Source organism: Phoca vitulina, unplaced genomic scaffold, assembly GCF_004348235.1.
Source record: "Phoca vitulina isolate PV1807 unplaced genomic scaffold, GSC_HSeal_1.0 scaffold44, whole genome shotgun sequence".
NCBI classification, from domain to species: Eukaryota; Metazoa; Chordata; class Mammalia; order Carnivora; family Phocidae; genus Phoca; species Phoca vitulina.
In genome coordinates this window covers 12,276,438-12,302,775 of record NW_022589747.1, presented here as the reverse complement: position 1 = coordinate 12,302,775, position 26,338 = coordinate 12,276,438, and the positions used below count along the sequence as shown (strand labels likewise).

The 26,338-nt window shown below is 39.9% G+C and overlaps 1 protein-coding gene across 1 annotated transcript in view; it reads left to right on the top strand.

Moving 5' to 3' along the window:
- SUGCT (succinyl-CoA:glutarate-CoA transferase) overlaps positions 1–26,338 on the top strand; it is a 732,205-nt gene that overhangs the window by 610,162 nt on the left and 95,705 nt on the right. The window contains exon 16 of the mRNA XM_032430614.1: positions 17,715–17,778. Coding sequence (XP_032286505.1) covers positions 17,715–17,778 — 64 coding nt within the window. The remainder of the gene's footprint in view (positions 1–17,714; positions 17,779–26,338) is intronic.

Here is a 26,338-nt window from a genome sequence, read left to right as displayed (position 1 = left end):
GTGTGTGCCAGGTTATTACTGAAAATGCCAAAGCTAGTTCCAAAAGAGTGCAAAATAGGATCGAAAAAGAATATTCCTTCATGAAAATAATTTCAGTAAAATGCCAGCTAGTTGATTGATGTCTATATGCTGCTCACAACATTGCTGTCTCCCTTATGTAGGACCTCTGAATCTCGTTTGGATTTACAACATTAGGCAAGCATTTTGGCGGGGGGGGGGTGGGGGAATGTTGCTTAAACAGGGGTACATGAACTAAACAACGAATTCTAGCTCCTGAGGATCTATCTGGATGTAACAGAAGAGCTAGATCCAGTGCATCCCAGGACAGCTGTAACAGATGAGCATAAACTGGATGGCTTAAAATAACAGATATTTATGCTCTGACAATTCTGGAGGCCAGAAATCCAAAATCAAGGTGTTGGCAGGACCCTGCTCCCACTGACAGCTCTAGGGGAGAACCTTCCTTGCCTCTCCCAGCTTCTGGTGGTTCCAGGTGGTCCTTGGCTTGTGGCCACTTCACTCCATCCTCAGCCTCTCTCTGGTCACACTGTCACCTCCCCTTTGGGGTGTTGGCATTAGCTCCTCTTGCCTGTCTTTTATAAGGACACTTGTGATGGCATCTGGGGCCCACCCAGATAATCCAGGGTAATCTTGGCACTTTAAAGTGTGCAATAACTCTTTTTTCCAAATAAGCTCATGTTTGTAAATTCTGGGCATTAAGGGCTTGATATCACTGGGAGGCCATTATTCATACAGTATAATGGTTGATTCAAGGACTAAGCTAAATAAGTTGTGTGTTTGACCACAGGGCTCAGGTCTAAAGGAAAATCTTCATTGTGAACAGAAGTGAAATGTCCAAATCAGACTAGTGGTGTCAAGTCCAAAAGACAAAGCATGGTTACAAGTAGAAAGATCACACGGCTAGAATTCAGAAGCCGGTGTTTCCCATGATACTCAAATGAAGCAAACCACTTTTCCGGTGCTCCATGGGGACGTGACACTACCATGACTATCCAGGCTGACAAATGTGTCTATGAGGCAAGTTGATAACATGTGATTGCAATTATGAGCCATTGGATGCAAAAAATCAGCTAGGAAAATGAATGTGTCTGAAAGGGGCTCAGGCCCAACTCTCAACTGGGTTCACGTCTCTCTCTTCTGGTTTCTATGTATCACCATCCCTACCCTCCACCCCATATCCAATGAATTCAAGCAACAATCATGTATACGTGACTCAGCCCTTTCTGGCTGATAAAATCTTTTGGCATATCCCAAGGGTCTTTGTCCACAAAGTCTTTGTCTTTATCGACAGAGTTATCAGTGACCCTGCTCATACTTATGGATATTATCTCCCCCAGCCCCTCGTCATACAGACTCCTTTCTAAAATACTTCTCCTTTTCTCTTGCCTCAGAGCAAACTCGCATTTGCCTCCGACAAGCAAAGTATTTCCACCCCACCACAAATTCCCCCTGAAAACCAACCCAAAATGTAAAATGAAAACGCAGAATTTATTCAGTTTTTTAGAACTACCACTTTAATTGCTTTTGTCTTAGAAACATGCTAATTGTCATAGTGGTTCTGCTCTTTTCTGAATCTGAGCAAATTCTGTGATGGATGAATCACATGCAAGAGGAGATGGTGTGCAGCGTCCACGATCTGTCCGTGGCCACAGGACTGCTGTCAGATTGCCTCTTGGGTGGTTATAGTTCTGTTCCCCAGAATGGCTGACATCAAGTAAACAAATGATATTGCTTCCTCGTGGCAGAGGACTGAGTAATCCTCACGTTTATCAACTGCGGTTCTGCTCTGTGGCTGTTCCGATATCGTGTGTGTGCCACGACATTCCTCTGTGGTTTCCTGATGCTGGAAATCTTTCCTGGTCAAACTGATATCATACTGTATCGAGAGTGATAACGAGTCAAACATTTTTGGCATGCGTGACTTTATTCAAGAAGAAATTCTTAAGGAAGCAGATGCCAATGCTTTGTTATGTCCCACTGTCCTTCGTATTCCTGCGCACTTAGTAAGGAAAAGCTTTACTACACCGAATAAAGAGATGCCTTATTGTAATTAGCTCCCAGAGGAGATTTGATCTCAATAGACTTACAACACACTACCATCAAAGAGACAGAAAGGATGCACTCCATAATGTATTGCTTCTGTCTCACTATACCTGAGCTTCCAGGCAGCACTCGAGACAACAGGAGAAATGACAAATGGCCAGTGGCAATCATTTGGAATATTTGGTGTCCCCAGTGATTCCTTCTCCTTACATCTGTGTTGCACTCAGGTCAAGAACACTAGAATCTTATTTTAGTGGGAAAAGGTACCGAATGCTTAAGAGACGGCACAGTGTGCTGGAAAAAATATATGCTTTGCTGTCAGAGAAGCATGAGGATGCTGTTTTTTTTTTTTTTTTTAATTCCCGTCTGTTAATGGTATTAAAGTCATTTTACCTCTCCAAGCCTGCTTCTTCATCTATAAAATGGAAATAATACCACCCACTTCCCTGGGCTTCTGTATGGATAACATGAGCCAAGGCGTGCAGATTGCCCCGTGGATGGTAGGCAGGTGCTAAGCTCTCACACTCACCCCGTCCTTTACATTCACGCTGGCTGGGCTGTTGAACCCTGACACATCACTTAGAACACTGTGCCCACTCAGAGAGTCCACGTAAAATTTTTTGTTGCTGTGCTATATTTTTATCCAGCTGACTTTTTTCCTTGTCACACTCGTTTGCTACTTTGGTCCCTGAAAGAGTAGAGTGGCTGGCAGTGATTCACATTTAAGTGATGATTTCTTGACCAACAAATGTTAATAAGAAATATGATGATTTCCATGGCTGCTGAAAGCAATCAAGAACTATTCATTAAATAAATTAGATCAGGTTATGCACCTTAGGCTGTGCACCCAAATCTTTGCCTAACATCTTCAGAGTGTCCAGGAAGAAGAGGACTGTATCCAGTAAGAGAGATGACACATTTCAAACCTCCTGACCTGGGACACCTGGGTGGCTCAGTTGGTTAAGCGTCTGCCTTTGGCTCAGGTCCTGATCTCAGGGTCCTGGGATCAAGCCCCACTTCCGGCTCCCTGGCTCCCTGCTCAGCGTGGAGTCTGCTTCTCCCTCTCCCTCTGTCCCCACCCCCTTCAACCCTTGCTCACGCTCACGTGTGCTTTCTCTCTCAAAAAACAAACAAACAAACAAACAAACAACATTAAAACCTCCTGACCTGTTCTTAAAACTAATCAAAACTCAGTTTTCCCATTGGAAAATTGGGAGGTTCCTAAGAACAAAGGATTTGGTTCTTGCTACATGAAGACAGCACACACAACCACCCTGCCGATGACCTCAGGGAATGGCTCCTTTCACAGGGCTGGAGATGAGCAAATGGTTTCTCAAACCCCACCAAAGTTTGTGGCAACTGGTTCTGGGATAATTTCATTAAAGGCCCCATTGCCAAGGAGGATTGAGTTAAAGATCTAAGTTCGGACTTCTAATATCCTCACTTTCAAGTTCATAAATCACCTTTATATTTCACTGGATTCTGTTGTATTTCCTTTTCCATTTACTAGTTGTTATTTTTCTTATTCTTGGGGCTAATTAATCTTGGGAAAGTTGGAGCACCAAATTAAGCCTGAAAAATGTAGCTTAGAGAAGATGTCTAGAGGAATGTCACATAGTGACATCCAGAGGATGGATGACAACAGAGAACTTCTCTTTCTGTCAATGTGGAGGATTGTGTGACCTGAGAAATCCTGCTGGTACAAAAGTCACTAGAAAACATGCACACAGAGAAGCATGCACTGGACCAACACTGGCTAATACCCATCGGCTTAGAACTTGGACTTGATGGGCCTTACCAAATGGGGTTAGGACAGTAATCCTGAAGCACATGCTGGATGGGACATTGGACTTCTGAATAAAACTTGACATCCCAAAGTCAGCATTCTCAGTGGGTGAACTAGGTGAAAAATAAAACAAAACAAATAAATTTCAAACCCTTCAATGAATGAAGAGGGGAACAGTTGGGAGTCTAGCCTGTCTTAACTTTGGTTCTTGGAGGAAAGATATAAAGAGAAAATCTCTCATGAATGTCTTAGCCACAAACCTACCGTTCTGCTTATAGGGCAAGAATTAATCCCACTGGGGGACCCAAAACATATAAGCATAAAATTTAATTTAATGTTGGTGTTGCCCCTGAACACTGACTTGGGAGAAGCAAATACAAATCATCTTTGGATAAAGCACAACTGCATGACAGACAAATTAAATAGTAGATTAGATGTAGCATAAGAGAGGATTTGTGATCTGATACATAGTATGACTAAATTAATTAGAATTCACCCAGAGAGACAGAGAGAGCAAACGTAAGAGATTCGGAGACCTATAAAGTGATCAAGTTCAAAGCACAGCTAATGTGTGTCTAATATATATCTAATTGGAGTTCCAGGAGAAGCTAGAGAGAATTGGTAGAGGCAATATTTGAACGTGGTTGGGAATTTTTCCAGAGCTTGTGAAGACCTAATTCCTCAGAGTCATGAAGTACTAAAGACAAAAGAGATTACATAAAAATTGCAAAGCTTTCATAAAAAGCAAGTGAGGCTGAGACTGATGCTAGGAAACCAAAAACAGAGGATGTTTAATCAGCCAGGTTACCTACACAGGCATGACCATTAGGCCTGTAGCTCACTTCTTAAAAGCAACAATGAAGATCACAGACTGTGGAAGAATATCATCAATGTGCCAACAGAAAATAACCATCAGCTTAGGAGTATATAACCAGTATAGGCATCATTCAGAATGGCGGCAAAATAAAGTAACTTCTAAGAAGATAAAAACAAAGAAGATTTATTATGAACAGATGACTAAGGAAATTCTACACTTGATCTTAGCCAAAAGGCCGAGAAAAGACTGACTAAGGAAATTCTAAAGAACATCTCATAGTAGAGGGCATACAACTACTGAAGGAAGGTCTATGATAAAAAAAAAAAAGTGAGCCAAAAATATGGCAGACATGTAGTAAGCTAAAAATCCTTGACTGTGAAAAAGATAGTGAAATTGTCTAATTTTTTAATTTAAAAAAGAGAACTGAAATATTGAGCAACAAGAACATTGAATTATTGTTCCCACGCTGTCTACTGAGGCACCCACAGCATCCTAGTGAACACGCAGGGGAACCAGAAGTTACTAGAAGTTTCTAGGGAGATATAGCAGCATCTGTTGGACGCAGCATGGAATGCTAGCTCAAGGCAGTTCACGGTTTCAATAGTGAATTCACTATGTTCCTTTTGATTACATCTTATCTGTATGAAACTGAGTTTTCTGATGGATGTTTCTATGAAAAAAAAACAAACGAATACCAAGAGAAGATACATACTTAACAAGAAATAAGGGCGGAAGTACATGATTTTATCCCAAGATTTGAGAAGTCGTGCAGAGCCTAACAAGCGCACACGTGTTACGAGAAAGTAATTGTGGTTATTTAAGAATGAAACAAAATTATTATTTCTTCTTTCAATTTACGTCTATTACTTTTTTCAAATAGCTCCTAAGTTATTAGGATATAAAAACATGATCAGTTGTTTTGACCTAATTGTTTAATAAACAAAACAAAATTAGTTGATAAAACCAAAGATTCTTCTTTTTGCCTAGGGGTACTGTGGAGAAATTACTGAGACGCTACGGACACAGGGAGCGGAGAAAGTTTGGGAACATCCAGATTTTAAATTAGCATAGGGGGATATATATATGTACAATGGAATGTTATGCAGCCATCAAAAAAATGAAATCTTGCCATTTGCAACGACATGTATGGAACTAGAGGGTATTATGCTAAGAGAAGTAAGTCAATCAGAGAAAGACAAGTATCATATGATCTTACTGATATGTGGAATTTGACAACCAAGGCAGAGGATTATAGGGGAAGGGAGGGAAAAATGAAACAAGATGAAACCAGAGAGGGAGAAAAACCATAAGAGACTCTTAATCTCAGGAAACAAACTCAAGGTTGCTGGAGTGGAGGGGGCTGGGAGGGATGGGTTGGCTGGGTGATGGACATTCGGGAGGGTATGTGCTATGGTGAGCGCTGTGAATTGTGTAAGATTGATGAATCACAGACCTGTACCCCTGAAACAAAAAATTAGCATGGGGATAACTGGAGAGCTATTAATCAAATTTCTATTTTATTAATTTAAATGGGCGTGTTAAAATTTGTAGAGGAACAGAAAAGCATAGATGTGTATCTCCCAAACTAGTGGATGTGGAAAATATTGAATGTGGGAAAACAATCTCAACTAATCTCAAATAAGGCAAGATTAGATTCTTTTTCATAAGTGTGACAAAAAGAAATCCTTAAATAAGATGCTAGAAATAAATTCAAACCTATTAATAATCCTGATTGGTGTAAATGCACTAAATCCTCCAGTTCAAAGACTGGCTAAATCCTGTGATTTTCTGTTTTCAAGAGACTCACCTAAAACATAAAACTTAGAAAGGTTGATTGCAAAGGCACAAAATGATACATGAAGACAAAACAAACCAAAATGAAGCTAATGTAGCTTTAGTAATGTTAGTTCAGACTTTAAAACAAAATGCATTACTATAGAAGTCACCCCATAATAATAAAAAGTTCAATTCACTGAAAAGATATAATAATTCTAAGATTATATAATTAGTAATGAACAATTTTAAGACAACAATTTTTGAAAAGTTAGTGCAGTAGTTAAACTCCTAGAAAATATGCATTATTGGAACTTACTCAAGAAAAAAGAATATCTAAATTTCCCTATTTTGAATAAAAGAATAAATTGATAATGAGAAACCTTCTCACTAACAAAACACCAGTCCCAGAGAGTATGTGGGTGAGTTTCCACCAGATGTGAAGGACCAGATGTTCCAATCTTACAGAAATGCTTTCAGAAAATAGAAAAAGAAGGTTTACTCTAGCTCACTTTATAAAGCAAAGATTACTCTTTTTACTAAGACTCAACAAGAGCAATACAAGAAAGGAAAATTGCAGGCCAGTCTCATTCATGAAATAGATTCCAGAAAATGTTAAGGCATTAGCAAACAAAACTCAAAAATTATTTTTTCTTGAAATGTGAGATTGATTCAGTATTAGAAAATTAATTCATTCCTCATGTTAACAGATTAATGGAGGAAAATCATGTGATCCTTTTAATAAATGGATAAAAAGAATTTGGTAAAAGCCAACATCTATGGTAAAAGTTCTCAAAAAACCAGGAATAGATTCTTTAGCCTAATACAGTGTGCCCACAATGCTTTGGTGCAAAAATAATGATGAAACATTAAGTATATTTCCTTTAAAATTGAGAACAAGAAAAAATTTTTTCTGCTAACACTATCAATATATTGGTAGTCCTAGCCAATGATATAATGTAAGAAAACAGAATAAAAGGTATAAGACTTGGAAAAGAAAAATAAAACTAATTCAGAGACGATATCATTAATTTTATAGAAAACCAACAGAATCTACAAATGAGTTATTAATAAGAGTGCTTGCCAGATATAATTTTAAAGTAAATTTTGTTTCTATATGCTAGCAATAAACAGCAAGTTTTATTTTTAAAAAAAGATCCGTTTTACCTTGGCAGCTAAAATGGACTGCTTTTGTAAGGGATAAATCTAATGAAAAATGTGCAAAGCCTTTATGAAAAATGCTAACACTTTATAAAACATATTAAAATGACTTAAATAAATTGAAATTATTAAAGTAAACGTTTAATGGGTAGTAAGATAATATTGTCATGATGTTATTTCTGCCCAATAGGGTTTTCCTGGAAGCTGACAGGCTGACTTCAAAATTTATAGAGAAGAGTAAAGGGCCAAGAACCCCTGACGACAAAGAACAAGGCAGGGGTGTGTTGGGGATCTTGCCAAGTGAAACACTGATCCTTATGATGAAAGCGAGGGATTTGGTCAGTGTGGTATTGGCCACGGGGTGGACAGATGTACCCACAGGACAGAACAGAGAGCCCAGGAGCAGCCCCAACATGTGCAGAAATGATCTACTGCTGACCTGGTATTACAGATTCATGAGGAAAGGAAGGACTGCTCAAAATTGTTCTGGGGGAAAAGTGAAATTGAATCCCTTTTCACATCATACACAAAATTCAACTCCAGTTTTTCCAAAAGCAAAATATGGAAGACCAAAATTTAAAAAAAAAATTTATAAAACTTTATTTTAAGATAATTCTAGATTTTCATGCAGTTGTAAGAAATAGTACCCTTTACCCAGGTCCCCAATGGTAACATCTTGCCAAACTATCTTGCATCCTAACAACCAGGGTAGTAACATCGATACAGTCAAGATAGTGACGGTGCCATCACGAAATCACAAAATCCCTCCTACTGCCCTTTAAAGCTGTTCAACTGCCATCTTTCCTGAACCCTCTACTTCGAATCTATTGTCTGTTTCTGGAATTTCATCACTTCGAGAATGCTATGTAAATGGAATCATACACTATGTAATCTGCGGGGATTGGCTTTTTACACTCAGCACAATTCCTTTTTTTTTTTTTGGATATTATTTATTTGTCAGAGAGAGAGGAAGGAGCACGGGCTGGGGGAAAGGCAGAGGGAGAGAGAAAAGGAGAAGCAGACTCGCCACTGAGCAGGGAGCCTGACTCGGGGCTTGATCCCAGGATCCCGGGATCAGGACCTGAGCGGAAGGCAGACACTTAACCGACTGAGCCACCCAGGAGCCCCTCAGCACAATTCCATCAAGATTCATCCAGGCTGTTGTGCGAATCAATAGCTTGTTCCTTTTTATTGCCTAGGAGTATTCCATACTATGGCTGTTCTGCAGGGGGCTTCATGACCCATCGGCTGAAGGACATTTGTATTGTTCTCAGTGTTGGGCTATTACAAATAAAGGTGCTATGAACATTCGTGTGCAGATTTTTGTATGAATATAACTTTTCATTTGTCTGGGATAAAGGCTCAGGAGTGCAGCGGCTGGGTCGTATGCAACTGTAACTGTTTATGCCTTTGCCTATTTTCTAACTGGATTTTTTTTTTTTTTTACTGTTAAGTTGTGAGTGTGATACACACACACACACACACACACACAAGATACTAGTCCTTTGTCAGATATATTGCTTGCAAATATTTCTCCCATTTTGTAGCTTTCTTTCCATCCCTTTAACATGATCTTTGCTGAGCAATGTTGAAGATTTTTCCTAAGATTTTAGAACTTATACCTTGAAGTCCATGATCCATTTAAGTTAATTTTTATATAAGGAAGGAGATTTAGGTTGAGATTTTTCTTTTTTCTTCTGATTGTTCCAGTACCATTTGTTTAAGAGGCTGTCCTTCCTTCATTGCATTTGCACCTTTTCCAGAATTATTTGGGCATATTTTGTGTGGATATATTTCTGAGTTCTCTATTCTATTCCATTACATACTCTCTAAGTACCTATATGATATATAGCATCTATCTAGTATACCTTAATATCAGGTAGACCGATTCTCTTTCATTTTATTCTTATTCTCAAGATTGTTTATTCCAAGGTCTTCCCATATAAATTTTAGTATAAGATTTTTTACATCTACAAACAAACAAACAAACAAACAAAGAAACCTCTGCTGGGATTTTGGTAAGAATTGCATTAAACCCATAGATAAATTTGAGGAGAATTGACATCTTCACTATGTGGAGTTTTCAAATCTGAGAACATGGTACACTTCTCCATTTATTTAGGTGGCCTTTGATTTCTCTCGTCAGCATTTTGTAATTTCCGGCATCCAGAGTCTATACCTGTTATGTTGGTATCTAAGCATTTCATTTATTTTTAGCAATTGTTAATGGCATTGTGTTTTCCATTTTGGTTTCCTCATGTTCGTTGTCAGTATACAGAAATGTGATTGATTTTTGTGTGTTGATCTTGCATCCTGTGACCTCATTTATTAGTTCCAGAAGTGTTTCTGTATGTTCATTGGGATTTCTATGTGGACCATCAGGGCAGCTGTGTGATTTCTTCCTTTTATTATATTTCTTTTTATATTTCTCCCTTGTACATTTGCTTATTTGTTATATTATTTTTCCCTTACAATCTGTATGCCTTAAGCAGCTTATGCCTTTTTTCTGGATTTATTTTCATGGCTAGAACTTCTAGTATTATGTTGAATAAGAGTGGCGACAGCAGACATCCTTGCCTTGTTCTCAGTATTAGGCCAACAGCTTTCAGTTTCTTGCCATTAAATTTGATGTTACCCTTTAAGGGTTTTGTAGACAATTTCAATCAAGCTAACTAAGGTAATTCCTCTCAATCCTTGACTTGCTGTGAGCTTTTATTATAAATAGGCCAATGTTTTAAAATTTTAGTAGGAAAATTTAGGAGACTCTCTGTGTCATCTAGAGTAGGGAAGAATTTTTTAAATATGTCATAAAAGATACAGAACATAAAAGGAAAATTCAATAAATTTCAGAATGCTGAAATTAAAAACTTCTGTTCATCAGAACACCACAAAATGAGTGAGAAATAAAGCCATAATATTGTCAATTTGTGTTTCAATGAAGGATTCATAACCAGAATACATAAACAACTCATGAACCAGTAAGAAAAGATAATTAAGCAAATAGAAGAAATGCAAATGACTGGAACAAACATTTCACTGAAGGGGAAATAAAAAGCAGGGAAAATATATTCAGTCTCATTAGTAATCAAGGAAATGCAAGTTAAAGCTTCAGTAAGATGCCATTGCAAAGTGATTAGATTGGCAAACCCTGATAATATCAAGTTTTGCTACCATTGTAAAACAACTGAAAATAATATTCACTACTGGTGGGAATGCTGTCACCTAATATTAAAGATACACATACCTGGTGTCTAAGTTTGGGCCCAGGAGCCATTGTTGCATGAAGAGATGTTTAGTATGACAGCCGTGTTTGTTCTAGTAAAATAACTGGAAACAATGTAAGAGCAGAGTGAATTAATAAATTATGATATATCTATATAATGGCATAATTTACATTAGTGGCCATAATTGGCCCATGGCCACATACTACAACATGGAGGAGTCTCAGAAACAATGTTAAAGAGAAAAAGCAAATCAGAGAAAAATACATACTCATGATTTCATTGATATACATATCTTATAAATGGGTGAAAATAGGCACTAAATTCTTAGAGATATAAACATATAGGATGCAAGGATGAAAAAAGGGAAGGAAATAATAAAAAAAATCAGGAGATGATTATTTAGGGATAGAAGAGGGAGGAATTGGGACAAACCTGGGGCTGTAAACAGTTGGGTAATGTTCTTAAGTTTTTACGTGTACTCACTAAACTATACATACATGTTAGAATAGCTCTATAGATGACTAATATTCGTGTTTTTTTCATTAGAAAAAGGAGGGAAAAGGCTGTGTCACGTGAATTAGCACCAGAATAAGTTTAGTGATAGCAATTGTTTCAAAACGAATAAGAAAAACAAAAATGTCAATACTTAAATCCTCTCTCCATGATCTAAGTAAAGTTCAGAGTTTACTTGTTCATTTTTTTCATGAATTGTGTGTTGTGTGTGCATTTTTTTTGTTTTCAGGAGAGTTGAATTACCTTTTAACATATTAGTTGTATGTCACGCCTTGAGTTACGTAACTTTCCTAATATGAGTCCACAGCTGTTCTCCTGTCAGGCTACAGGAATGACTGAGTGATAAAGGACAATGCAATGCATGAGATCACTGGAATGCTTTGTTGTTTTCTAAGATATTACTGCATGTTTTTGGAAATGGTTTCCTGAGTTTTCCCAATGAGGAAGAATGCTATGATTATTTTCTTCAAGCGCAGTAGATTCACTTCACATGTATAATGCACGTGCCCATTGTTTCCCGCGTTCCCCTTTCTGGCTTTTCTTCACTCTTAATGACCATGGTCCTCACGGAGCTTCTCAGCTTGGCCTCTGCAGTGTTTTCAGATGTGTGCACTATACCTACGGCAGATTCCAGATACTTGGAAAGCTTTAGGAAACTGAGGGAATTGCAGCAAGGCAACACTGGAACTTGATAACTAGTTCCTACAAATAAATATATTTTGGGAAGCCACCAAAACATTTTTGTGTCTAGAGAAATCTAGGGATTTATTAAAAGCTTAGAAGAGACAACACCCTCCAGTCCTGCCTCCCCCGCATTAAGTGATGAAACCAAAAGGAATCACTTGCTACGTAGTTAATTCAATTTAATTAATTAGTTAGTTAATTAAATAAATGAATGAATAAATGTAGTTCAATAAACCCAATAAAATATTATTTAGCATCTATCAGATAGTGCCAGATAATGTTCAAGGCACTGGGGATATAGCAGAGAACTAAACAGATATTTTTAAGTAATAATAACAGTCCAGTGGATAACATTTAATTAAAAAATCTCCCTTATAAGACTGTAAGCTTCTTGAGGGCAAGGACCTTGCTTGTTCTGAGACCTAGTTTTTCTCTCAGCACTTAATAATGCCTGGCACATTAATATGCATTTAGTGCTTATTATTAATTATGAATCATTACTGTTAATATATTTAATATATGTTTGTCACATGAATGAATGTACCTTAAGGCCCTACAGCTTGTCCCTGGTGGAGCCAGAGTTTGAACCCAGTCTACTGATAATGATAATTAGTTGCCATTAATTTTAAGTTTACTCTGTCCAAGGTGCTGTGCTCACCGTTTTATACTTGTATCTTACTTAATCCTTACGAACTCCTGAGAAAGAGATATTATTGCTACCTTTTTACTGAGGAGGGTTCTGAGCCTCAGAGTACCTAAGTGCCTTGCCCAAGGTCACCTGCTGGGTCTGTCCCCTTCAAAATCTGAGCCAGGCTGGGGCCAAAATCCTTCCTCTTTTCACTGCCTTTGTATCTGTGGTAGACTTGGCTCCCTACAAGGGAGTAGTTCAGTTTATTAACTAATTGGGCCACACGATGCCAAGCAATCCGTTTGGCTGATTTTCTTTCCCCAGTGAATTGACTAATTTGTTTTACAGAATTGACCACATCAGCTAGTTATTTTAATGGTAAATCAAATTATGCTTGACTTTTTTTTATTCTTTTACTGAGTCTCCAACTGGCTGAGAGGTTAGGGTCAGGCACACCTTGATTATAATCCAAAGTTAACCATTTATTAACTGTGAACCTTGGGCAAGTTCTCGACCTCTTTAGGCTTCCATCACCTTATCAGTAGAAATGCAGATGAGAGTAATTCCTACCTGGTCTAGTTAATGAGAGGATTGGGCGGAGACAGCTCTTTCCCTTTTAACACAATGCCTGACTTCAGTCAACTGTGAGCTTTTGCTTCACAAAACTCTTAAGGAGTTTTGTTGGACGATAGCTGCTGGTATTACATTTATCCTTGCAATTGCTACCCTGATGTTTTATTTCGATACTATCTTTGTGCTATATGCCTTTTACCGAACTCCTTGACCTAGGTCCTGCAGCTTCCTTCCAAGGTAGACCAAGTTACTTACTTGTTACTTATTGGATTTTGCTCCTTCATGTGGAGCTTAAACTGCTCTAAAAATTGGCTCAGGTCTCTTATTCCCAACCTTCCCTTCTAATTACAGGCACTTTGAATGCAAATTCATTCATCTTTTTACAGCCAGCCCCTTCCTATCGGCTAATATATAGGTGCTCTATGATGTTTGTTCAATGGAATGAATAGGTCATGTCTCTATTCATAGTTAGTGGGTAGGTCAGTTCTCTGTTGTGCAACATGCTTAATGTCATTGGTGGTATTATACTGATTTTTAATACGGTCTTTACACATACCATTTGTGTATGTCACTTAATGCCGGCAGTCTGTCTCTTTTCCTTTGTGTATGCTTTGCTACTTCTACTCTTGACCCAGAGCTCTTGCTTTCCTTAGAGATTTTCACCACCTATAGAGTGGGTATCGATTTTTTATTTTTTACATTTCTTTTCTTGTTAGTGCTGTACTATAGACTTGGTTTGCCATTCCTGCCCTAGGACTTTATCAAAAGACTTTTCCTACTTTCACTTAAACTTTTATTTCCCACATCACTTTAAGGTATACATTTTACTCTTCCCCCCACCCCCCTTCATTAATACAGTACCATTTGACTCTGTCATTAGGCTGTCAATCCATGAAACTCTTGAAGAAGAAAGAAAGACCTTATTTTAAATCGGCCTGATACTTTGCTAAAGAGGTTGGTGCACTCTCTACAATTCTATTCTTGTCAGGAATAGGCTTTTGAAATTATAAGGAGAAGAAATGAAATTTAGAAGAGCTACCCCACCATGAGAGATCTAGGGAGAATAAAATAAGGAAAAGAAGGACAACATCCACTGCAAAGTTCTAGGGAAGGTTCCTTGCCTCATTTAAAAATAACTAAATGCGTACCCCAGATGCCCCAAATGGCCAGGCTGAGGGGTTCCAGGCATGATATTGCCTTAAGAGAAAATGGTGTCGGAGGTCCCTAGAGCTGAGGTCCCCATTCCATTGTGAGCGTTCAGAAAATGAAACGCTTTCCATCTGAATTTCTAGGTTAAGGTAGTAGAGCTTGGGGTGTTGAGCCCGGGTGAGAAAAGGAATGGGGAACATTTAGTAACCATTCCCAAAGAAATGTTACACAAATGTTGGTGAGCGCCAAGGTCCTCCGTTTCCAGTGAAGTTAGGGGAAGACAATACGCTCGAAGTGCAGCAGGAGAGATTTATGCTGAAATTCAGACAGACTGCCTGGGTTCTGAGATTCTCGAAGATGTTACTAAGCAGAGCAGGACTCGCCCCACAAACAAGGCTGGAGAGTTTTCCAAGATTCCGAGTCATTAGGCAGGGTTTCCAGGGACAGCGGAGCTCCAGCTTCAATTGTTCCGCGAGATAATCTGACCTGATTCACGAAGGAAGCCTATGGAATTGTATTGACTTCAGATTTTCCGTAAAAAGGTGGGTGGTGACCAAGCAGGGGAATAAGTCCGTGCTTTCTGAAGATGGGGGCACCGGGTAGCCCATTTATTTCATAATTGTACAAATGCTACAGCAAATGAAAAAACAGCAATTTAACCTCCTGTGCCAAGCATGAGACCAATTTATATTTCTGCCTGAAACTGAATGATTTTCGATGTGAGGGAAGTGAGGAGGCTGGATTAAAAAGTTTCATGTTGGGAAGATCACATAGAGACAGTAATGAGGGTAGGGCCGAAGGAAGTACATTCTTTAAGCTGCTTCCCTGAAAAACTTCAATCAGCTGCGAGCTTTTGCTTCACAAAACTTTGACATATGTCCCTTGACCTTTACCAACTACCCTTTCACGTTTGACACTTAACGTTTCCTCCACGATTAAAATTCAGCGTTAATTAATTTCAACAGTATCAGTTAAGTTATATTTAGCTAAGAACACTCACTTTTGTCTTTTGTGAGTAGCACTGCAGTGTTATTACAAAGAGGTAGTCAGGAGGGCAACAGATATGAGAAGAGAAGAATGATTCAGTGTGCAGATAATTGTTTCGAGTGAAATTTAGCTTGGTATTTTTGTTCCTGTCCTCAGTAGAACTGAGATTTAGCACCTCGCCTTGGCATTTAGCCCCCACCCCCACATAGGAGGAGGCTGTGCTGGGCGGGTGCTGAGAACGAGCCACACCAGAGTTAAATTATAGCTCAGTTCTAACACTGGCAAGAATTTTCTCTGGCCAGCTCCTGGGTGCAAAGCTGGTGATTCCAAAAGAGAGGCAAGGCATCCCTAGAAAGGATCTCCATATGGTGTGGCATCACCCTCGCTGAGGGGGGTTGACATGGTTGTTTAAAGAGCATCACCCCAAAGGTGGTGACCGTTCCCGAAGAAAACAGAGGCGGCCCAGAATATTGAGACAAAGCAGAGTTATACCTCTAACCTTAAAACATCACCTGTGAGGTTGTCTTATTGGCTTATTCCATAACGTGACCAAAAAGCTCACTGGAAATGGATAGAGCCCAAGAAATTTGACCTCTTTCCCTGGGTTGTCCAAGTGAGAAAACATTTTTATTAGTTTATTTATTCCACGCTCTTTTAACTCTGTGTGAAAAGACTATGATGAGGGTATGGATATGCAGATCTTGTTTTTACCTGCAGCTCAAAATCCTATAGAACCATTACAACTGCTGCTGTTTGGGATATTAGCATGAAATCCTGGTCCATAAGTTCATTGTGCCCCTGAAACACTTCTGCCCTTTAGATCCCTTACAGAACAGGAGGAGAGAAGCTCTCCATTTGGTAGGCAGTACAGGTGAAGTAAATTCATGCATAAGTTGCCCTTATATGTCTAAGTGAACATTCAGTAATAGAAATAGTAAATTGAATTTTGGGGTTCTTTGAGACAGTATACCCAGGTAGCCTCCAGTTGTTAAAAAAACAAATAAACAAAGGAAACCAACTTTGTAGCATTTTCATTTGTGTTTGGCCAAATGTTTTACTTCCCGTAATTCAAATTTTAGGTTCTAGAATCTAGTTCCATGCCCTCGTCTCGTCCTCTACCTGTAGTTGGAGCACTCTCGATCCCTGGCAGATTCTGTATTCCTACCCACCCCATAGGAAAAATGAAAGCCAAGGATTTAGGTAATCAGTAATCAAGCAATTCAACATCAAGTCACATTTCTGCCGCCCAGGTCCTGATAGAATGTCCCTGTCCTAGTAACTGGCCTTGAGTCTTAACCCCGAGGTCAAGTCTACCTTGTGCTCTTGATGGGACGCCAAATACCTATCTTGGTCCCAGTGCATGGAAACCTAACCAGCCCTCTAGGATGGGGTCTCTGTTTTTATTTTCTTTTTTTCCTCATGTTTCTCCTTGCCAGCTCCCCACCAACTCCTCGTTCTGAGATCAAGTCTGATAGTTATGGTCTTGTTACCACTGAAAACATGTCTGGTTTCCATCTCCTGCTCAAGCATTTGACCTGAGTCCACTCTGGGCTCCTGGATCTGCTTATTGCTGGTCACAGCAGCCCTGAATCTGTCCACTTCCACCAGCCACTGGGCCTCCTAGTTACTCTGATTCACCTTTCTTTTTTTTTTTTTTTTTTTTTAAGATTTTATTTATTTGTGTGAGAGAGAATGAGAGACAGAGAGCATGAGAGGGAGGAGGGTCAGAGAGAAGCAGACTCCCTGCTGGGCAGGGAGCCCGATGTGGGACTCGATCCTGGGACTCCAGGATCATGACCTGAGCCGAAGGCAGTCGCTTAACCAACTGAGCCACCCAGGCACCCTCTGATTCACCTTTCAAACTGGACTGTCTCCCCACACCTTCCACTGCATAAATTGCCAGGAACACATGTACTACCCCCGTGGGCTGCTCTGTTCCAGGTCCTGGTTCTTCTCCCATTCTGTCCTCCTGCAGTTGACTTTGGCTGTGTGTCCTGCAATGAGGTAATGCAGGAAGAGGCCGAGCTTTAGTATTTAGAGGATCAAACATAGATGAAAGGGGGAAACTCATACCCTATAGTTAGGAGCAAATAACATTTTTCAGAGTGGGAAGACTTTATTAAAAAAATGTAGTTTGCTAGTCCTGGAACCTTCTAATTCTTTTTGGCTTCACTTGGTTTAATAGAAGATGGAAATATTTTTATTTAAAATATTCACTTCCAAATTAAAATTCCAAACAGTTCTGTGTTTGCGAGATCTTCTCTTCAATGGACCGAATAGGTGGCTTTTCGAACTCCCTGAGATTAAATAGTTTTATTTTGTAATTTATTTTCCTGTCTGTTTTTACATTTAAAGGTGTTACACAATGGCCTCATTATGGAGATGAAGCATCCAACCGTGGGGAAGATATCAGTGCCAGGTTTGAAAATTTTTGTCATTTTCCTTAATCCCTTCTTTCCTTCCTGAATTACTCCCTGCGCTGATCGCTGCAGGTAGTTGGTGATCCCCCAAATGGTTTGTCGAGACATTATCCAACTTCTTCATTTGGATAAAAGGGAAACCCCAGTTTTGTCACACCCACGAGCATGTGCCAAAGCTACAGAATTGTGTCTTGGCTCGAACAATGCCCGATTGCCTTGGTGACCCAAAATGCTCATATTATCTGACTCCATTTTGTGTCATCATGTGCTCACAGAAGTACATAATGTAATTGCCAGAGATAAATAACCATAGGTGTGGCACCTATTATGAAATGACACGTGGCCCATACACGAATGAGGACGGAAGCCAGGCACCATCGAGGTGGCATCTGGGAAAGCTACTGACTGCTGGCCAGGGCACTTTCCTTCTGGACTATGGTTGACAGTACGGATCTCAGCTTTGTAGATAAGGAAACTAAATGTTTTCACTTCACTCAGAATACATTGAATTTTTCTAACTTGACTCATACCAAACAAACGCACTGAGACATTTTGGTCTAAGCCAAAATGCCAACTTTTTCACTTCTGGGAGAGTTCTCTTTCTGGAAGCCAGAAGCCTCGTGCCTACTCTGAGAGCATCCAAAGTGTCGTGAGAGCTCATGACCAACCTACCGCCCCCCACAGACTTCACTTCTCTAATGATCATAATGTTACCATTCCTCAGATCTGTTGTCTCTGCTCGGGGCACTACTGGGAAAACACGCCACATTCTTGTTCATCAGGTCCCTGTTTCTTAGCCTATACACAAACCAGACATTTATTTCTGTCTCTTTTTCTGACAAAGGATAATGAAATTAGTTAGGACTTTGGTCATTGCTTACTTGAAACTATATGCTGGTTACCATGCTTGAAATTTGGGCATTCCCCAAAGCCCTCCCCCACCTCAGACAAACAGCATAGAGCATTTACTTCTCTAGGTAGCAGATCACATTTATTGAATAACTGTTATTGTTAAGTTCATTCTAGGTATAATCTAATTTTAAGATTCAGGATCAGCTTGATAATAATGTCCCAGAACAGATCTGATTGTGGCCATCGGTGTGAAAAGGATAAGATAAGAACAAAGCAAGTTGAAAGAGAAAATTCTGACATGCAGGGGTATAAGGAACACTGCACATGAATTAAGGAAGGTAAGAGAGAGAGTAGGTGTGAGCATGTCAGAGACTGGGACCATGTATTAACAGGGAAATACTAAATGGTATAGGCAGGTGGTAGTGAGAAAAAGGCCTGTTGATAAAAGCTAAGAAAGTCACTTACTCATTCATATGACTGAGCATATATCGTGCCAGGCAATGCTTTGGGTCCTGGGAATGCAAAAATAATGGAGCTCGTACTTGATGGAAAGTCAAATAATAAAAGTAGCCAGCAAATGCTCCTGTAAGCGTAAGTCATGGTGAGTGCAAAGAAGAGGACACAAAAGATGTGTTGTCATGGAGAATAATGGAGGCAGATGGGACCTACATTAGCTTGAGTGATCGGTGAAAGCCCGGTGACTTATCAGTAGAAAACTGTAGCATAATAAGAAGTTGACACATGAAGAGTAGGGGAAGAGTGTTCCAAGCGGAGGGACCAGCATGGGAGAAGACTCTGAGCAGGGAAAGAGCTGGGTGTGTTTCAAGCCAATATGGCAGGTGAGGTAAGGGGCAGGAAATCAGACTGTGGAGAAAGCAGAGCCTGAAGGCCCCACCAGAGGTGGTTTTACTCTAACTTGATGCAGGGGAGTGAAGTGGCATAATTTATAACTTAACGCATGGAGTCACGTCAGGAAGTTGTGACGGGAGTTGAGGTGATTATATCTTAAGTTAGGGTTCATGGCAATAGTGATGATTAGACAGGAGTGGCTAAAACAAAACACTTAAGTACAGTGTTTTCAGTGTGAGGAGACATCAAAAAACATTTTGTCTAGTCGTTTTGGTTTTACTTTTTAAGCAGGGGAACTGATTTTCCAAGCGAAATCTCAATATTCTCAAGATCTAAGACAGAGCAGAGTTTTGCTGGTGCAAGGTTAGCACTCCAACCGTTTAGCTTTCCTCCTCTGCTTCCATCATGCTGTCTCCTCCAAACACCTGATTGGAACCATGGGACCCCAAGAACATCCAAGAACATTACTGGTGTAATTTAATTCTACAAGTTTACAGATGAGGTCACAGTCATTAATATCCCCAACACATGAGAGGAAAGGGTAAACATTTGAAAGTTAATACAATTGTTAGTATAGTAAGGAGAAAAGTGAGTCAGCGGCCAACCTAGAAGGAACTCATTGGATGTAACACTCTCTAGATAAATCAGATGTGAATTTGCCGATTTTCCTCGTAAATGAGTGAACAATCAGTCTTGGGAAGAGAGAAATATTTTGTCAGATTCCTAAGGGAAAAGCATACCCTTTTTCTCATTTTAATGGGTAAGTGTATCACTTGGCTATTGTCAGAATAATGCTGTGTAACAAATAACCACAAAATCTCAGTGCCATTCAAACAGAGGCATTTATTCATTCTATGCACATACACCAGGTAGGGGATAGCCAAATGAGGCTGGACTTGCCTGGGTGGCTTTTCTTCTAGGTGCAGTTCTGGCCAGGCGTCTCTGTGAGATGGACCCAGCTCTGCCCCATGTGTCACTCACGTTCTTCTTGTGGCAATGGCGAAAGAGCAAGAAGGCAAACAGAAACCACAGTGCATAACTCACAGACCCTTTTGTCCACATTCCATTGGCCAAACCAAGTTTTAGGTTGTGTCCCAAGGAGTGGGGAAATCTTTCTCTCTTTTTAAGAGAAACAGGAAAGCTATATGGTGAAAGAAAGCATGGGCACAAGGAGGGGCAAATAACTGGGGCCCAAAATTCAATTTACCACAATAAAATTCTCAGATCTACAGCTATCTTTTTTTATCTGTTATTTTTATCTTTATTTCTCTTTGGAAAATTCTATTTTTGTTTCTTCTGTTTCTATTGAACTTAGGCATAGTTTTGGTATATCTGTTTTACTGACTTACCTTATATTCCTTTTATAGCATTGTCAATATAGGAAGTCTCAGATTTCAGGTGACACGAATATGTTTAGGTTATTTTTGGAATTAGCATCTGAGTGTCTCTTGAGAGCTTCTGGCACATTGGGCTCCCCAGGAAAGGGGAGAGACCATTCTGCTTATGGACATCAATAAATTGCTATTGTATCTCCTAATTCCCTGTATCCTATTGAGAAGCCACTCACATAGGGTAAGAGATATTGAATGCAAAGGGGATTTATCAGTAAAAAATTGTTTTCCTGTGGATTTCCCCTTTCACTGACTGTATTTACCTATGATCGTTCTGCCTTTCTTTGTAAGGGATGTCCCCATTGGAGACCTCATGAATGCTGTAGAAATGACTCTGATTCTCCCACAATGCCTCAATGAGGTGAATCTGCCAAAACAGGAAACCCAGAGTGGAGTTAAAAGTGATATTATGCTACATTGTGTTCTAGTTAGCTAGTGGAGACATATTTTTGAATTCATTTAATGCAGTTCTATATATATGTATATATACACACACATATATATATATCTACACATTACATTTACAGTAAAAACCCTTGTTAATCTTACTTAAAACCACTTATTTATATTTCCTTTGTTATTAATGAACTTCTTGTGACCTTTCCTGAATTTTCCATACATTGCACTGACTTGCCTGAAGCGTTTTCTATCTTAGTCATTTGTAGAAACTTGTCTCTTGAAAAACAGCAATAATTCGTATACAATATTTATTGCACCGTTTTCAGAGATGTGTAAATCCACACCATTCCCTTGGATTCTCAGTTTAGAGCTCCCACCTAGGAGACTGCTGATAGATTCATACCTTAAGTCTACTGATCAATCAATGTTTAATATACTTTGAACAGGGATGGGAAATTATTAACCTCTTCAAAATTCCTTTTGGCTACTTACATAATTATTGTAAGTACTTAATACATTGTTCCAATATTTGTAATCATTACCAATATTAAAGTAAAGTGAGTAGTATGACCTCAACTGTTTGCTTTATTAATGTATATCTATTGAAACATCCTCCCTTTTCATATCGTTTCTCGCCACTTCCAGTCTATAGGAAATAATTTAGGAAGAAATTTCATTTGTGTATATGCATGTCCTTGATAAAGCATGCAAACTAGTTAATGCTCATGAATTATCTCTATGAGTTGTTGTTAGGCTAATACTATTGTTCTTTATTTCATATACTGTTCATTCAACTACTCTCTCATTTGAACTTTAAAGCCTATTTCACAGTTAAAGGTGGAAAGAGACTAAGAAAAAGTAATTATTAGTGGTGGGGGTGTAAATGAGAAAATGTATCATATCTCTCTTTGCCAGGCTCTAATATTCTGGTGTTCTAAAGAGTCCCCAGGAGGGCGGCAGGTCACCATTAGTTTGGTGACAGGAGTATCAGCACAGTGGGCACAATGTACCAATTTGCTCCTAATTAACTAATGTAACTTGAAGTACTGAGTTGAGTAGTAAAACCTCAAACACATGGCCTCAACTGTTGTCTTCCCTATGCTAGATGGAGTTCTGGTGATGGAGCTGTGCCCACGTCAGGCCCAGGTGCTCACGGGGCTTCTCTTCACCAGGAAGGGCAGTGTGAACAATAAATATGGGAAAGGGGATGAGTGTCTCCATGAAGAACCAGAGGCTACAGCAGGGGGTCGGGAGAGCGCAGACCCGGGAGACCTCCCCTGGGGTGTGGCCTCAGGGAAGACTTCCCTGAGAAGTGAGGGGTAAACAGACACACCAACAATGGGTAGCTGTCAGTTGGGCCAATGTGGTGTGGGCTGCAGGGGTGAGTGGGGAGGCTGTGTTGGTGCACAGAGGAGCTGAGGAAGGGCTCACAGGGAGAAAACTTACCGTCAGTCACCCTGGAGAGGCAGGTGGAGGCCAGAGGAATAAGACCTAACACAGAGCTAATGACCAAACTAAAACCAAATCAACACGTAAAGGGGATGTATGCTGAGCTGTCTGAGGTCCCGACTCTCTGGAGGAGAAGGGGCTTGGAAGAGGAGCTTGGGTAGGAGCCTCGACCTGGTTTGGCAGATGTTCTCACGGATGGCTTTTAGGTGTAATTTCTAAAAGCCTTCTAACTCAGTTGTAGATTTTGTGTAAAGCCCATAGTGTCCTGATGGTGAAACTGTGAAAGTGATAGCAATTTGTGTTCATAATTTAAAAAACTACTAAGTTAAAAGGTACATTATAGTTCATACCCCTACCTTTCGTCAGCCAGAGATTGACCGTTATAGAAACATTCGCCTTATTTGTGACTTTAGTGGAAAGATCTTCCATTAGTTATTATATTCCAAAGGACTGCCAGTTTCCACTGAGCCATTCGCCATTTGCATCTCCTTCTTGTAATTCTGCTGCCCACTGGTCTTTTAGCCAGAGAGGAACACGCTGTCCTTCCATGTACTCTGTAGGTGCCAAACCACCTTGGTTTTGAGTTCCAAACTTCAAAGGATGTCACTGAAATAGAGTTTGATGTGTAACTCTTCAGTTTCTCACCATAACCTTTTTCCAGTGACTTCACTGTGAATGTGCATTGCCGTTGCCCATTCCTGCAGCACTTCTGGGAAGTATTTTCATGGTGAGTGGGTCAGGGCTGTGAAAGGAAAGCCATCTTCTGTGCATGCGAAATGTCTTGAAATTGAATAACCCTTGCCTGCTGGTACCCTGATCTGTGTTTTTCAGCAAGCAGCTCTAAGTTCTTTCCAGTGAAACTTTTGTTCAGTCTTTTCCCCATATTTTAATATTCCTATTTGGAACCTGCAAACAATGTTTAGCTAGTCGGTGTTGGGTACCAGAAGGAGTCGCCACTACGAGTTAATGTAGCATAAACCAACTTACTGGATGATGGAGGTCTGGATTTGATAGTGAATTTTTCAAAAGTTGAATGTGCTTCTTTATTTGATTACCTGACATATTTTTTATTTCTGAGTGTTTTGCAAGACTTCTTATAAATGATGAACATCTTTCTTTTGCAAGCTTCTGGAGGACAAAGATACTACTATCCGTTTAAGTCAAACCAGCACCCAACTAAGTACTTAATAGACATTTTCTGGATGATGATTAGAATAAAAAACTATTAGGGGAAAAATAATTAAAAACACGGAAGTTATCTGAAAGAGAGTTATTTTACTTCTTTAGTTTGTCTCCAGTTTGAAGTACATACATTACGTGGACTGACCACCTAGCCCTCGCGTGATCCCCAATCTCCCTCTGCTGAGCCTCCATGCTGCCTTGATGCTTTTAGCTCTTTTCTCCTTCAGGTAGAAACTTAGATATTGTCTCTGAAATCACATAGCCTCAGAGTGCAGTTAAATTTCTATAACGGGGGGCGCCTGGGTGGCTCAGTTGGTTAGGCGACTGCCTTCGGCTCGGGTCATGATCCTGGAGTCCCGGGATCGAGTCCCACATCGGGCTCCCTGCTCGGCGGGGAGTCTGCTTCTCCCTCTGACCCTCCTTCCTCTCATGCTCTCTGTCTCTCATTCTCTCTCTCGCAAATAAATAAAATCTTAAAAAAAAAAAAAATTTAAAAAAATTTCTATAACGGTTAACAGCAATGGGGACAGCAATCACAGATCTCACCGGGGAGAAAGAAAAATTAAGAGGAACCAAAGTTTCAGCTTCTATCCCTCCATAAAGTTTAAAAATGTTGGTCCTCCTAAGGATTTCTATGTAAAGCCAATCTGAGAGTGAAAGGTGAGATAAGTTATTCCTTCCAGGTAGAAAAATCATTCAGATGACAACAGGAAGAGTGTGTAAAGTTTTTATGTTGTGTGTAGTGCTCAATCCATCTTCTAGAAAGAGCATACTCCTTCAGGGACCAGGTTAAGCTGTAAAGAGAGGAAAGAGATGAAAGCAAGTTTCTACAGTCTGTCAACAAAATGAGAGAAAGCTGGCAGGGAAATGAATCTTCAAATAGACTAGCCATGGTACTTCCCAAAGTCCTCCATTATGTTTAACTTTATTAAACACTTAACCCATAGCAATGTACTGAGAGTTAAATAAATCAGTGTATTCCCAGATGATTTGACATTGAGTGCCTGCAGCCTTCTCTGGCAGTCCCGTTACAACGAGGCAGGGTCGTAGACATTGTTATCCTTTAGTGAGAAATGAATAGCACAGTGACTTCCCTTCCTAGGAGAGCAGGGAGGAAGCAGGGAAGGAGTGAATCGCATCTCCAGGAATGCCTTTCCATCAGGAACTGGAGAAGCCCTAAGAGCCAAGTTACTGTCGCTGATATGACTTAGGGATCTCCATCAACTATGCTTATCTGTGCCATGAGGAAGAAATATTTCGTGAGAGCTGGGCTTTCATGCTCCCAGGGAATTCATGTTCCTGTTAGTTGGGACTGGGAATGTGGCCAAGATCTCGGATGTTCCTCTTCAGCATGTCCTCATCAATCTCGACGCTAAGATAAGTGAATCTGTCTAATAGACGAGAAACTCTTGTTGCAAAGCAGTCCTAAGTTATCGATAAAGTTTTGGGATGCAGAGTTGTTTTCACTATTAGAAAGTGATAATGTGGCTGAAGAATTTTTCTGGGTGAATATCTGATTGGATTTGCACATTGTTTGAGGTGCTTTCTCCAATGTATCACTATGCGGAATGATCCTTGAGGTGAGAGGTGTTTGAAATCATCTGAGAAGACCACTGAATGTTGAACCAAATCTAGAAATCAGAACAACACAAAATAAAAACAAAAACAAATAGCCACAGGAAAAGTGGAAGTCTCAATGATGGTAAAGCATTTTTTCTTATCTTGTCCTTAAAGCTGGATGAGACATTTTCTGTTTCAATGCTTGAGTCCTTGATGTCTCAGCTGCAGCCAACTTTCACTGGGCACCCAGAGAAGTCTTTTTCTGGGCCAAAGTTAAATACTGTCTTTATGATAGGTCTTTAGAGAATAAATTAATTAAATGTAATTAGGCATGCAAACTGGCTGGAGAAGTAAAATCAGATTCCACCTTAATAGCTACACACAAAAGGGTTAATAATCTTTCAGTTTGGACCTCCATGTTATGGAGTTACTGCTTTGGGTAATCAAGAGGGGACATTATTTTGCCTCCAAGTGGGCTTCAGCTGAGAGTGAGTTGCTTGCCTCCATTTCTGGGTTTATTCATGGTTAGAGAGCTAGTCCTCTCTGGAAGAGGAATGGCTTTGCTCTCCTCTAGCATTAGCAGGTAGAAACTCTTTGGTCCATGAAGAGATGACAGTCGGGCTGAATCCCACAGGAAAATTGTTTTCTTTAAATATGCTTCCTTAGGTCACGTGGGTGGTTTAGTCGGTTAAGTGTTTCACTCTTGCTTTCGGCTCAGGTCATGATCTCAGGGTCGTGGGATTGAGCCCTGCATGGGGCTCCACACTGGGCATGAAGCCTGCTTAAGATTCTCATCTCTCTCTCTCTTTCCCTCCCTCCCTGCACCCTGGAGTTGCACTGTCTCTGTCTCTCTTAAATAAATAAATAAATAAGCTTC